The sequence below is a fragment of the Elgaria multicarinata genome, chromosome 15 (assembly GCF_023053635.1).
Source record: "Elgaria multicarinata webbii isolate HBS135686 ecotype San Diego chromosome 15, rElgMul1.1.pri, whole genome shotgun sequence".
NCBI lineage: Eukaryota > Metazoa > Chordata > Lepidosauria > Squamata > Anguidae > Elgaria > Elgaria multicarinata.
In genome coordinates, this window is record NC_086185.1 from 2673067 (window position 1) to 2687108 (window position 14042).

A 14042-nucleotide genomic window follows, 5' to 3' on the forward strand; every position below is an offset into this window, starting at 1 on the left:
GTTTCGAAGCCCAATTCAAGGTGCTGGTTTTGACCTATAAAGCCTTACACGGCTTGGGACCACAATACCTGACGGAACGCCTCTCCCAACGTGAATACACCCGGTCACTACGTTCAACATCTAAGGTCCTCCTCCGGGTGCCTACTCCGAGAGAGGCTCGGAGTGTGGCAATGAGGGACAGGGCCTTTTCGGTGGTGGCCCCCAGACTATGGAATGATCTCCCTGACAACGCTCACCTGGCACCAACGCTGCTATCTTTCTGGCGCCAGGTTAAGACTTTCCTCTTTGCCTAGGCATATGGCGGCATATCTTAATCACCCTCATGTTTAGTTTTTTTAAACGGTTTTTAATGCTTTATGTGTGTATGCTCTGTGTTTTAGAATTTTAAATTTTGTATACTCATTTTTATCTTAATTTTAGAATTTCTGTAAACCGCCCAGAGAGCCCTGGCTATGGGAGCGGTATAGAAGTGCAATCAATCAATCAATCAATCAATCAATCTGAGTCTGTGCTATGAAGTGTGGAGTGGCCTTGGATCTGACTCTGCCTAAGACAGCATTTCATTACCACTGGATTGGGCCAGAGATGGTTTGTGCAAGGCACTCTCAATGGCCCCCTCCTTAGCGAGTCTATTTTCTCTCCACCATTATCATAAGCGCCTGTTCCTCCCCCTCCTCCTCACTACCACAGTGAGCACGGAGGCAGAGGAGTCGCCTCTTCCTCCCCCTCCTCCTCTTCGGTGGGCCACAATAAATACATAGACCAGTAAACACGCAGGCTGCAAGGTTAGAGAGGTGCGGCATCTCCAAGAGACTCTTGTCCGTGGGCTGCTGTTGGCAGGTGTCCAGCCGAGCCCACCTTTGATGCCAGCCCTGAAAGCCCTTCTAATGAAATCCAGACAGCCACGGGGCCTCGGCAATTTAAAGCCTGAAGAGGAAACGGCCGTGTGTGTTTGGTCTTGCTACCTACATGTCATCAAACGTTATTTTCGGTCTCCTTGGCTCAGGATTCCCATTGGCGAAGGCAGGGGCGGTGGGCCAGATGTCGCTGTCGAGATGGCTGGTGTCGAGCAGTGAGTTCGGGGGGCGGCTGCGGGCTTCTTCCTCCTGCGGAAAGTGATTTTAATTAGCAGCTTCAGCTTTCAGGCTAATAATACCTTCATATGTCACATAAGGCAAGTCTGTGTGTCTTGAAATTAAAACCCAGGCACATATTTTGCATCTTGCGGACTTCATGTCATAAGTCAAGCTCAGCAGATTAATTAAGCACAAGCAGCTACATATTACCCACGCGCACGGCATCATTAACACCCACTTCCCCAAAGGTGTAATGTCAGCATGGGTGTCTTGTGGCATGGCTTGCTTATTAAAATAAAAATGTAAGACGGTGAACGGCAAGTGAAAATTCTCAGTTTCTGAAGATGAGGGCTGGCGCTGGGGGTGAATAGTGGGGCTGCCACCGAAACATAAATAGTGACCCCCCCCACCCCCACTTACACATACACACACACACACACACACACACACACATTAAATCATATCTGTGAAATCACTGATTAATTCTATTAAACTCTTAGTAGAATGTTACATGAAAGAAGTCATTAAGATCAAGTTGTTAATTAAAATACAGGGATCGTGGTATTTCAGGAAAGGGAATAATGGCTGTGTTTATCTTTCTGCAAGCCGCAATGACAGGGGAGGGGCTGCAGCTCAGTGGCGGAGCACCTGCTTTGCATTCCAAAGGTCTCAGGTTCAATCTCCAGCATGTGGGAAGACTGATCTCTCCCGGCAGGCCTACCCAGTCCAATTTTAAGATATTGGACTGTTATTTTAATATTGTATTAGTTTTATATGCTTTAATCAACTTTCCTCTTGCCATTTTTCCTGAAACCCCCCACCTTGGGGTGGGGATGTTAAGGAAAGGAAAATATCTCCATTGGCATCAACGGAGGATTGAAAAACACGTGGTGGGTTAGAAATTTGGGGAGAGGTGGTGGTGCTGGGGAAAGACTTAATTCAAATCAGTGCTACATCCACTTATACTAGAGCAAATAAAAAGTTAACCTTCCATTCCACACTACTGAGCAAGGGGAACAAAATCCTTGTTCATCTCCAAGAAAAACCACATTCCGTCAATGAGCAGGTGAAAGATGCCTGACCCTCCGCAATACACAAATGGAGTGGACGGAACAAAATCTGTACATCTCTCTGTGTAGTGTGGCTCTAACTATGCCTAGGCACTGGGCAGTGTTTAGCAGGCCTGGAGCAGAGAGTTCCAAGCCATGGCAGGTGAACGCCCTGCCCCCGTGCAAGGCTGCCAGAATTTGCTCTTTCGCTTTGTCTTGTTCACTTTCAGCAACCCCATTTGAGTGACTTACACAGATCCCCTTGGAGTTGGAAGAGGATTTGCTCTCGTTTTTCCGGTGCTTGGAGCAGGTGTTGGCCTGCAAGGGGTTCAGCAGGACGTTCTCTGGGCCGAAGGAGCTGTTCTCGCTGCTGCTGTTCCGCCGGGGTGCCGTCTCATCTAGCAGAGGAGATAATGGTGGTGGAAACAGCTTCTCTTCTCTTTTCTTCATCACCTTTTTAACAGGATTGTTGCTGCCGAGGACAGAAGAAGAGATCAGTTGTTATAACCAGAGCTGGCTCGACACCCATGTGAGCAAATCCAGGCCAGATTTGTGGACTCTGTCAGGCCTCCAGTTAAGTCTCAAGGGCTGATGCTTGGTGAGTACAGGTCCATCGGTTTCCCAAAAGGCCTGCACTGTGAGTGAGAAGGTGCATTTCTACCTGGCTCTCCAAGGTCAGTGGTCAGCGCTTTCTGGATGTGCATGCTCTATACAATCTAGTCACACCAGCAGCTTCCCCCAACCTGGTGCCCTCCAGATGTTTTGGACTACAATTCTCAGCACTACTGACTATTGGCCATGATCCTTTGGAGGGTAGCAGGTGCTGCTCTCTATCACAACTCCTTCAGCAATGGGCAAAGCAGTGTTCGAAATTGCCAGGATTCTCTGAACATTGCCTCACTGTGCCTGATTCTCGTTCTCATCCACGTTTGCAATCACTGCTCTCTCTGCAGAAGCAGGAAACTTACACAAATCAAGTCACAATCAAATGGGAGATTGGTGCAAATCTCCCCAAATTTGGGCTTATTTTCTCCATAGACTAAAGTGGGGCTGACTCATACTGAGAAAATCTGCACAAATTAGGAAATTTGCACAAATTCAACTGAGAATCAGGAACGAGATGAACACGAACAAGCACTCACCAATTTGCAAATATTTTTTGGTGGACACATGCTCTTGCTCACATGCGTCTTTGCATTTGGAGCTTTGAACTGGGGCCCCCTGCATGTTTTGAGAGCAAAAATGAAATCCTCACGCCTCCCTAGCTACATTGCCTGAGGATCCTTCGGCTGCTGGGATCCTCCATCTACTGCATGAACCTCTGTAGCTTCCACACAGTACTGGACCTTCCTTTGTTTAGGAAAAGAACAGGCAGCACAACTTGGTGCCTTGCAGGTGTTTTGGATTTCAGTTTCCATCAGCTCAAGGCAGGAATGCTGAAGTTGTAGTCCCAAACATCTGGAGGGTACCAGCATGGAGAAGGCTGATGTAGTAAATGTGACCCTGAGAAGGAAACGGTCACTGCACCAAAAACGCTCTCTCCTTCAGGGTGCTGCCCTTGAGTAACCTACTGCTAAGGTGGATGTCTTGGAAAACGTATTCCCCCTATCCCCCCAGAAACAGTGACTGCAGTGCAAATCTTTGGCTGTTGGGAAAAAAAACACTAAATAGACCCAGCTGACTTCTTAACATGTTAATTTGACCATGGATTTTTTTTAAAAAATATTTTAGTTACTGTCCTAGTGCAGTCAATGGAGATTACTTGAATTTTAATCTTTCCTTAGACAACTCATATTGCATTCCACAGCCATTTACTTTTCATGATTATTGACTCAAATTTTCAATAGCAAATTAAGTCAACAAGAATTTATGTCTCCCTCTTAGTCAATTTAAGTCAGTGTCAGGCATTTATAGATTTACAATACCTCAAAGCAACAAATCAAAGAGGAACAAGCAAAGCAAAGCAGTGTGATTTCTTGATCCGGGGGAGGGGGGAATTCAATAGCCTCACCTGGCGGTACGTTGCATCACTTCACCGGTTCTAATGAGAGCAGCATCTATTCCAGTTATTTCCTAATTGTGTCCGTTAGCAAATAAAAACCATTGCTGTCAAAATGGGGATTCCATTGCCATTCTCACTAATGCTATATCTATCGAGAACTTAGCGAAGGAGACAGACTCAAGATCATCAAGTGTGGAGCTTAGAGGGGCAGAAGGGGCTGTAGCCGGGCACAGGCTTCCTACGCACGAAGTCCCAAAGTCAGTCTCCAGCCTCTCCACCAACAGTTGGGAAAGACCCCTGACAGAAGCTCCGGATGATGACCGACTCACATTTTCAATAGCAAAGTAAGTCAACAACGGTAGAGATGGATGGATCAGGCGATTCCCAGTCCGTCCCATTTTTGCACGTCTTAATTCAGAAGCCCAGTTCCGCCCCTTTTCTGCATCAACATGCATTATTTTAAAATGCATTTCCCTACAAAATATGCATTTTGTACGCCTTTTAACCTAAAATATACATTTTTCTGGACATTTTAACTTAAGACACCTATTTTTATATGTGTTTTAAGTTAAAATGCATCCGTTTTTGAATACATTGGAAGATCCACCTATTAGTCCAGGAAGTGCAAATCAGACTGGTTCAGTATAAATGCAGACTGTATGAAATCCCTGGTCAGCAATGACAATACTGAACTAGATGGACCAATGGTCTGACTTGACTAGCTTACATATGATTTATTGTAAGTTAAGCACACCGCACCCCTTTAGATTTGAGTGGTGAACACATGGTAATACTCTGTTCTGCTAGGGTGTGTGTGTGTGTGTGTGGATTGCAAATCACTCCCACCTTCTGCCCCAGGCCAGGATGAGCCTGGGAAAACTTTGAATTAGGCAGTTCTTTGGGCAATAGTTTCTTCCTACCCCTTATCCCAATAGGATTCCTCTGTTGTTGCTGCTTTTAATTAACAGTTCTTCTTGCTCTGAAATTGCTATTTACAGCTCAAAAACCAAAGTGGAAGAATACTCAGTGCAGCCCTATTCATAATAACCCTTTCTGAAATCCCCTTTGCTTCCAGTCATTATCTACATCCTTTGGATCTGTGGCTTGTGTTTTTGACTCCCTGTTTTGCCCTTTCTAAGAAACTTACATTTCTGCCTTCTTCGGGTTTTATCTGAGTTATCAGAATGGATAGGGTTAAGTATGAACTGGGAGGATATTATTATTATTATTATTATTATTATTATTATTATAAAAACACACCCTGCAATGTGATCATGATCTCAATTAAACATAACAGATAAGAAAGCCTTCTTCTTCATTTTTTGCTTGGCAACCAGAAGCTTCTGGGACCAGGGGAATGGAGGGCTATCATAAGGGAAATAACTATTGATGAACACAATTATATTTTAACAGAGGATACCAATGGTTGCAGAGCTATAAGGAATCAAATTAATGACCTAGAAAACAAGCTCAAATTAAGAAACATCAGGTTGGGGGTTGGTCCCTAGGGCTTCATGTAGGCAGAATATATATATGTGATGTAAGTGTTGGAAAAAGATAAACGTCTGTTTGAAGGATTCACACAAAGGCAATTTGCATCATTCTTAAATGCATCTAACCCTACGCAAACTGTCTATGCATACTTTTTTAGACTTGAGAAATGGAGGGTAAATCTAGATAAATTTGTTTGCATTAAGGGGAGTTAGTAATTACGGAGGTATAAGAGGGATTAGGAACAGGATGGTTTTAGCTCACAATGGGTTTAAAAGCCATGGATTACACGTTAATTGCTGGATTACTTAATAAACATAAATATCACTGATCTGCTACAATATGGTGACTCTGAAGAACAGCAGTCAAAAGTAAATCCTTTAAAATTGAGAAAGTTAGAACTGGGGGCAAAACCCTGGTTCCTCCTGTATGATGACTGTAGAAATAATTATTATCAATATTGAGAATTTCCCAGATGAAGAAAGTTAGGGGTAATGGAATCTAAAGACCTCAAAACCACTTTTTTTTGGCCTGCTAGCTAGGGTTGGACAAATTGGTCTATTTCATTTTCTGTCTTTTACTTTTTTGAAGCACAATTTCATTCCACCCCATCTCCACATCAGTTTACGAATTTTGGTTAAAATGTCTACACGCAAATTCATACACATTTTTGTATGCATTTTCCCCCAATATATGCATTTTCCCTAGGCAATTTCCCCTTAATAGATGCATTTTTATTCACAGGTTTCCAATAATGTATGGGTTTTTTTTGGTATGCATTGTTTGATCAGAGAACTGGATCACAAAATTTGGAGCAGTGTCAAACCTGAAGGATCATCATGGTCCAGGTTTTGCATTAGTTTGGGAAGTGTGAATGAGGTCAGTTCATTTTAAAATTAGAGCGAAATGAACTTTGCTCCCATCCTTACTACTGTCCTTGGCTCACTAGTTGTAGACCCGAGAAGGATATCCTAAACAAAACATTAAAAGGATTTTCTGCCCCGTCTTTCCTACTGAAAATCGGGAGTTTGCTGAGACTCAAAATTGCCAAAGGTAGCATGTTCTGAAGCTAAATGTGGGCCCTTTGAGTCTCTGGAGCAGTTTGCCACCAAATTTCAGGAGCAAACTGCCTATTTTCTTTCATTGCTGTGGGCAGCAGGAATGTGCTCCTGGGGACTCCCTGAAGTTGTCTACTTTTGCCACACAAACTGTAACCCAATCCACAGGGATATTATTTCTATGAAATCTATACAGTCCTTTCCTTAGCATTCCAGGCAGAAAGACAAGTTCTGCTTGCACGAACAAAAGCACTTGTTACCTGTAAAGTATGCTAATTGCTTTCCATTAATGCAAAAGAGACTTCAGTCTCTCATGGCTGCAAAGAGATGATGTAATTCATAAAAGGGCCACAGTGTCCCTCTGAATAAAGGGAACTATTGATTGCACAGAGAGAGAGAGAGAGCGTCCTCATGACATTTGGCCTGAAAATCGTATTGCAAAGGATGATTTTAATACCAAGAAAAAACTTACTCTTTAGCACTGCTTATTCTGTGGTTGGGTATTGGAGAGATGCAGGGTGGAAGCAAGCATGTAGCTGAAGGCTCCTCCAAGCGCTGTTTCTTGTTTTCACCAAAGGTGTCCAGATTTTCAGATTGCTTCAATCACAACAACAGAAATCAAGGATTATGGCTTCATGAGCGCTACATCTCACCACACTAACTTTTACCAACCCTTGTAGAACACAGGAGATTGTAGTGTGTGTCCTTCCAAGGAATTGTAAGTAGGGTTGAGCCAAAACCATTGAGATACTTTTGGTTACTCTGAAAAAAAAGTCTGGTTTTGATACAATTTCTCCCCACAAGAAAATTCCCAATCAGTTTGTAAACTCAACGCACATTAAGCACAATGCTGAAAGAGTCCTGAGCGATGGCACATCAAATGTGTCTTTAAAGCCACAATCTGGGTCTGCAACAAGCTACTTGCATGATTACTTGGTCACAAGTTAGCATCTATGCAGCATTATGGCCCTGTGGTCTTGCGATACCCTGGATGAGATGCTCAGGGACTCGGGCTGCTTTCAAGTGACTTCCATGAGGCTCAAGGCAGTAAATAGCTGAGTCCAAATTTGAGTAGAACTGCACTCTATTTCTTTCTCTAGTTCACAAGGAGTGCAGCCCATCCTTGCTCACGCAGAGGCAGCCACAGCGATTGTGCATAACCAAATGGCAACTTTATATTAACTTCAAGAGGCTTACAGATGCAAAACTCTGCACCCAACTGGCTTTGGGCACCACTTGAACTGGAAACCTTAGTGCCTGTGAGCTGTTATGGCAAGTACACTGTAGCAGGGGAGAGGGTCCCTTTTCTGCTGAGGGCCACGTTCCCTTGGACTAACCTGTCAGAGGCTGTATGGTAGTGGTGAGTAGGGTTGGAGTCAAAAGTGGGCTCTCTTCTCCCCCTGACCCCTCCCCCCATTTTCTCTTGGTTTCTGCTACTTCTTTACACTCTTGTTTTTCTTATTCTGCCACCCCTTTCTGTCTCTGTTCCTGCTACCTCTTGTCTCTCCTGGGCCATAGCTAGCCCTAAGGATCGTCCAGGGGTCAAACCTGTTCATCTAGGTGACACACAGGGGATCTAGTGCTCAGGCAGGGGTGAACCCTGGATGATCCCAGGATAAACCTTAGGTCTAGCTGTGGCCCTGTTCTCTCTTTCTGCCACCCCTTTTTTCTCGGTTTCTGCTACGTCTTCTCTCTCATTCTCTCTCTTTCTCTCTGCCACCCTTCTTTCTCTCTTTCCCTCTTTCTGGCTAGACCCCCTTCTCTCTCTCTCTCTCTCTCTCTCTCTCTCTCTCTTTCTCTCTCTCTCTGCCACCCCCTTCCCTCTCTTTGCTTCCCCTCAGCTGCCCCTTCCTGTCCACCTCCCGCCTCTCCGCATTTCCCGTATCTAAATCAAGCTGCACAGATTGATTCAACCAGTAATGTCAGCACCACCATTTGATTCTGTGAAACAGGTCAGAGGCAGTTATTTGTAAACCTCCCACTCCTTCTCTGGCACAGGGATGAATGCAGGTCTCTTGTTTGCGTTCATTCTTTCCTTTCAGACAGCTCTGAAACTGGCATTTTTGGAAGGCAAACAGTTCTGATGGCTGATGTTGCATTTCTTGAGATTTACAATACCCTCCCCACCCCCATGCTTTTTTTTTAATGTCCTGAAACCATTTTTACTCTGTGAGACCAGAAGTAGAGCCATTTCAGGGAGGTTACAAAAAAAAGCCCCACTCAGCCAGCTGCAAATATTCATTTTTGATATAAACACCCATTTCCTTTCCAAGAAACACATTTCAGTTTGAAGCATGCTGTCATATCCCACATGATAGGATACCCATGGGCATAAATAACATAAAACACATGATAAAGCATTGTCTCTCAAGTCACAATAGATTCTGCTTTACAGGTAGTTGTTGCAAAGAAAGAGGACGGCTGCTTAAGTGAATGGCGTTTTGATAAATCACAGATGTTTATGTAACCAAATCCGTATTCTTCAATGTTCACTAAAGGCAGAACTCAGCAACCGCCGCAGCAAGTTGATTTTAATGGAGGCAAACCTATTTAAGTTGGAGCTAAATCTGGTCTTAAATGTTCCAGATATATCTATATCTATATATCTGTGACACAGATATCGTATCAGGCTATCATCTCCTTCTTCACACCTCCCTCATGTTAGGTTCCTCTGAGACATCCCAAAGTCTGTTAGAAAGGAGGAGGCACCCAGGTTTTCTAGACTTATGCTTTTGTGCACAGCTTGGAAGAATACTCCTAACACGGAGAAATACATTTCCTATCGGAATCATTATATCTTGTATAAGTCAAGTGGGGGAAGCTCCTTGCAGACGCCACTGGAGTCCAATTCCCCGCAAAGATGCTTTCAGCATTGGAGGACCCCTCCTCCTCCTCCATGGATGCTGAAAAGATTTTTGTTTGCTGGCCATGGGAGGCTGATCTTGGAGGAATGCACACTCCCTGGTGCACAACCTGCTCAGTGCCCCAAGGAATCCTTGGCCTTTTCTACACCTAACGATTATCCCAGGAAAATGGAGGGATCACCCCTGCCTGCTCCTGGGATCCCCTGTGTGTCATTTGGATGCACAAGGATGATCCTGGAATAAATGGCTGGTGTAGACATGCCCCTTGAACCTGCAAGTGCGAGAGGGCCTCCATTCATGGTTTAAAGATTACAGCAAGGGTGGAGTTAGCCTCGGAAGATGAACGTCGACCCAATTCCACCCTTGCCTGCATTGCCAATGAAATTTGCATAGGGTTTTCCTTGTTTTCTCAATGCACAATTCTTTAGCCAATCGCAGAGCATCATGGGTGGCGCCTCCATGAACCTTACATGGCTGCCACCATGCCCACATGGTCTTAGCCATGAAAGCAGCATGCACGTGTGAAGCTGAGTGAAATATTTTCCTCTACAGCGCGACTACATGCAAGGTTTATGGAGTCCATGTTTGTTACAGCGCCATTATGATGTTGAGTACCACGGACCCTCGGTCACCCCATGAAGCAAACTATTGGGAAACTATGAAAAGTGGCAAATAAATGGACCTCCAATAGAGGAATTTACCTTGTGCTTCCTTTTGGATTTCGTGGAGACCTTTTCAGCAGCTGGCGTCGGAGACTCTCGGGACTGCCGCCTGTGCTTCGCGTTGACCTCTCGGGGTTCTATTTTCCCCGGCATGCTCTCAAAAGCGTCTTGCCCGGGGACCCGAGAGAGCAAACTAAGGTCTATTTTCACCCAAAGGTATTTGAGCTCTTCAAACTCTTTCAGCGGGGAAAGGGGTTCATTCTGCACCATCGGGATGGGGGAGAAGAGCGGCTCCTCTAAGTCATTGCTGTTTTGGTCCAGAGAGGTGCTGCTGCTGCTGTTGCTCGTTAGGCTGCTGACGCTGAGGAGGCTCCCGCTGGAGTCCTTGGCTTTGAGGCCACTGTCAGGGCCACTGCAGGCCTGCAAAGTCTTGGCCTGCAGGCTTTCTTCCTGGTCCGTGTTTGAATCGGAGGTGGACGAATCCGTTTCCACGAACTCCCGAGACTTGGGGACGGTTTTGCTAGGGCCGCGGTACTTTTTCTTCTCGAGTGCCGGGCCCGTGGTCATTCTCGGCTCTTTCCGTGGAGCCGTCTTGCCAGCGGTTACCTTTGTGCGAACTTTGGGCTGCTCCGGGATTTCTTGCGTTTCCTTCTCTTTGGGTGTGCTGCTGGTGATATTTGGTTTGGGCCAATTGTAGTCTTCTGCACTGGAAGCCCTTTCTACCTTTTTGGGTTGCTTTTTCCCAGTAGTCCTTTGAGGGGTGGGCTCGTTGTGAGCTGGCGATTTCTGCTTAGAACTTTTTGCTTCCGCCGGGGCCTTCTGGGCGAGGCGGGGTTTGGCTTTCTCTCGGATGGGGCTACGGAGAGCCCTGTCTTTGGAATCGTTCGGGGGCAAGCTGCTGTTAAGCTTCCCTTTGTTTTGCCCTTCAATCTGTGAGGTGTTCTGAGACTGAGCGCCGTGATTCTCACCGTGATTCTCATGCTGGTTGATGATTATCGTCTTGTTGTGGGGATTGACTTTATTTAACCATTTATCCAACTGCCATTTGTTGGCTGAGGGGGGTTCAGGCTGAGAAGGCGAATGATGGAGAAGCAGTGGAAAAGGAAAAGTTTAGATGTAATTTATTTGCAAGTAAAGGGCCATTAACAAAACCCGGACAAAATGTGTAACAGGAATAAAACACTGGAGTAATTAAATGGATAAAAGGGAGCACAATGAACTAAAGTACATCTAGGCCTTTACACCAAAGAATCTTATTTATAGTTAACTGTGATGGCAGTTAGGGCATTAGCACTTTTTTTTTTGAGGCAGCTGAGGCAAAAAAGCTCAAGCTCATGGATCACTTGGCTATCTTGACCCAGCAGCAGGTAATATGCATTTCTTAAAACATGTTCAGCTTGAAACGCAGATATTTAACCATCAACGCAACTGCTTTTTGTTGGCTTCTATTCAGGCTGCAGAAGGACAAATGATGGAGAAGCAGTTAAAAGAAAAAGTTAAACAAATATCACATTTGCAACTCTGTCTTCTGTAAGACCTGTGCAAGGGGCAATGGGTTTACTTTTAACACTATTTGTTTAAACTTGTTTAATGTACTGTGGAATCATAGCATGGCATTTATTTATTTTTTGCCAATTTATTTTCTCACCAATCTGTACAAAAAGGAAAAGAAGAAATCTGAACACAAATCAAATCAACTTCCCAATAAAGAGAATGATTGTTACGGATGAATATCATCCTGGAAACAATACAGCTGAAGTCCTGGGTACTTGAGGATGAAACTTCTCTCATAATTTATTGGCAGCAAGCTCCTTCAGCGGGCAAACAGCAGCTTCTGGGGTGGAATTTTCAGTGGGGAAATAATGCAACGGAAAGGGTTAACCCCCTCCGCCACACTGCAGTCCTGATCTGGATCGGGCCCCCATGCCCAATCTGGATCAGGTATTGGTTTCTCTGGATCTAGTTAAGAAAAACGTGCCCTGCACTAAGCATGGCAGAAGAAACAAGCCGTTAGTGTAATATGCGGCTTGGCACATGACGAAACCAATATCAGCCTCATCAACCCTGACTCAAGAACATTAATGGGCTGGTTGAGATGATACCTTCAGGCTGATCCAGCCATTGACATGGAGTAGGGAGATGATGTGTTTGCCTTCCGCACCTTCACTGTAGTTGTTGGGATGGCAAATCCCAGGTCTGCCTATGCATGTAAAATCTTATGTGCATCAGCCTCAATGGCATAGTTGATTCCCCGGACAATATCCAGAAAACCAACCATGGGCTGCACACGTTAGCAGTTCTGTTGTGGTACAAGTGCAGATGCTCACCATGAAAGTCACCATGGACTCACCCCACAAGAAGAGTTCAAAAATTCAGGCAACTCTGTTGACCCATATCCACAAGCCAGTTCTAGCAGATTTGATTTCCACCAGGAGTAGGTCTTTTGTAATGCTAATGGATTTTAATTTCTCATTCAAGGCCAAACCACCAAAACAATTTGCATTACAACAAGGAGCAATGCATTGTGGGGGAGATAAATTTATCCCCTGCCCTTGGGTACTGGGAACATTATTATTATTATTATTATTATTATTATTTATTTATTTATTTATATAGCACCATCAATGTACATGGTGCTGTACAGAGTAAAACAGTAAATAGCAAGACCCTGCCGCATAGGCTTACATTCTAATAAAATCATAATAAAACAATAAGGAGGGGAAGAGAATGCAAACAGGCACAGGGTAGGGTAAAACTAACAGTATAAAGTCAGAACAAAATCAAGTTTTAAAAGCTATAGGAAAAAGAAAAGTTTTTAGCTGAGCTTTAAAAGCTGCGGTTGAACTTGTAGTTCTCAAATGTTTTGGAAGAGCGTTCCAGGCGTAAGGGGCAGCAGAAGAAAATGGACGAAGCTGAGCAAGGGAAGTAGAGACCCTTGGGCAGGCGAGAAACATGGCATCAGAGGAGCGAAGAGCATGAGCGGGGCAACAGTGTGAGATGAGAGAGGAGAGATAGGAAGGAGCTAGACAGTGAAAAGCTTTGTAGGTCAACAGGAGAAGTTTATATTGGATTCTGAAGTGAATTGGAAGCCAATGAAGAGATTTCAGCAGTGGAGTAACATGGTCAGAGCGGCGAGCCAAGAAGATGATCTTAGCAGCAGAGTGGTGAACAGAAACCAACGGACTGATGTGAGAAGAAGGAAGGCCAGTGAGAAGAAGGTTGCAGTAGTCCAACCGAGAAATAACCAATGCATGAACAAGAGTCTTGGCAGAAGAGACAGACAAAAATGATCGAATCCTGGCAATATTATACAGGAAAAAACGACAGGATTTAGCTACTGCCTCAATATGAGGAATAAAGGAGAGCGAGGAATCAAATATAAAGCCAAGACTACGAGCTTCCTTGACTGGAGTAAGTGTAACATCATTGACAGTAAGAGAGAATGAGAGATGAGGAGAAGGTTTAGGAGGAAAAACAAGCAATTCAGTCTTTGCCATATTAAGTTTCAAACGACGATGAAGCAACCAAGCTGAGATATCTGAAAGACATGCCGAGATACGATCGTGAACATCAGGAGAAAGATCCGGAGAAGAAAGATATAATTGTGTATCATCGGCATACAGATGATATTGGAGACCATGAGATTGAATAAGATTACCCAAGGGCAACATGTATAAAGAAAACAACAGCGGACTAAGCACCGAGCCTTGTGGAACCCCTACAGAAAGGGGAAAAGAAGAAGACGAGCTGCCATTAGCCAACACGCTGAAAGAGCGACCCGCTAGGTAGGAGGCAAACAGAGCCACAAAATCCAAGGTCATGAAGGGAATCTAAAAGAAG

At 44.5% G+C, this 14042-nt stretch overlaps 1 protein-coding gene across 1 annotated transcript in view; it reads right to left on the reverse strand.

Moving 5' to 3' along the window:
- Positions 1-14042, reverse strand: part of AFF2 (ALF transcription elongation factor 2) — a 392460-nt gene that overhangs the window by 25859 nt on the left and 352559 nt on the right. The window contains exons 11-14 of the mRNA XM_063141604.1: positions 10242-11270; positions 7149-7273; positions 2378-2597; positions 970-1106 (exon numbers count right to left, since the gene is read on the reverse strand). Coding sequence (XP_062997674.1) covers positions 970-1106; positions 2378-2597; positions 7149-7273; positions 10242-11270 — 1511 coding nt within the window. The remainder of the gene's footprint in view (positions 1-969; positions 1107-2377; positions 2598-7148; positions 7274-10241; positions 11271-14042) is intronic.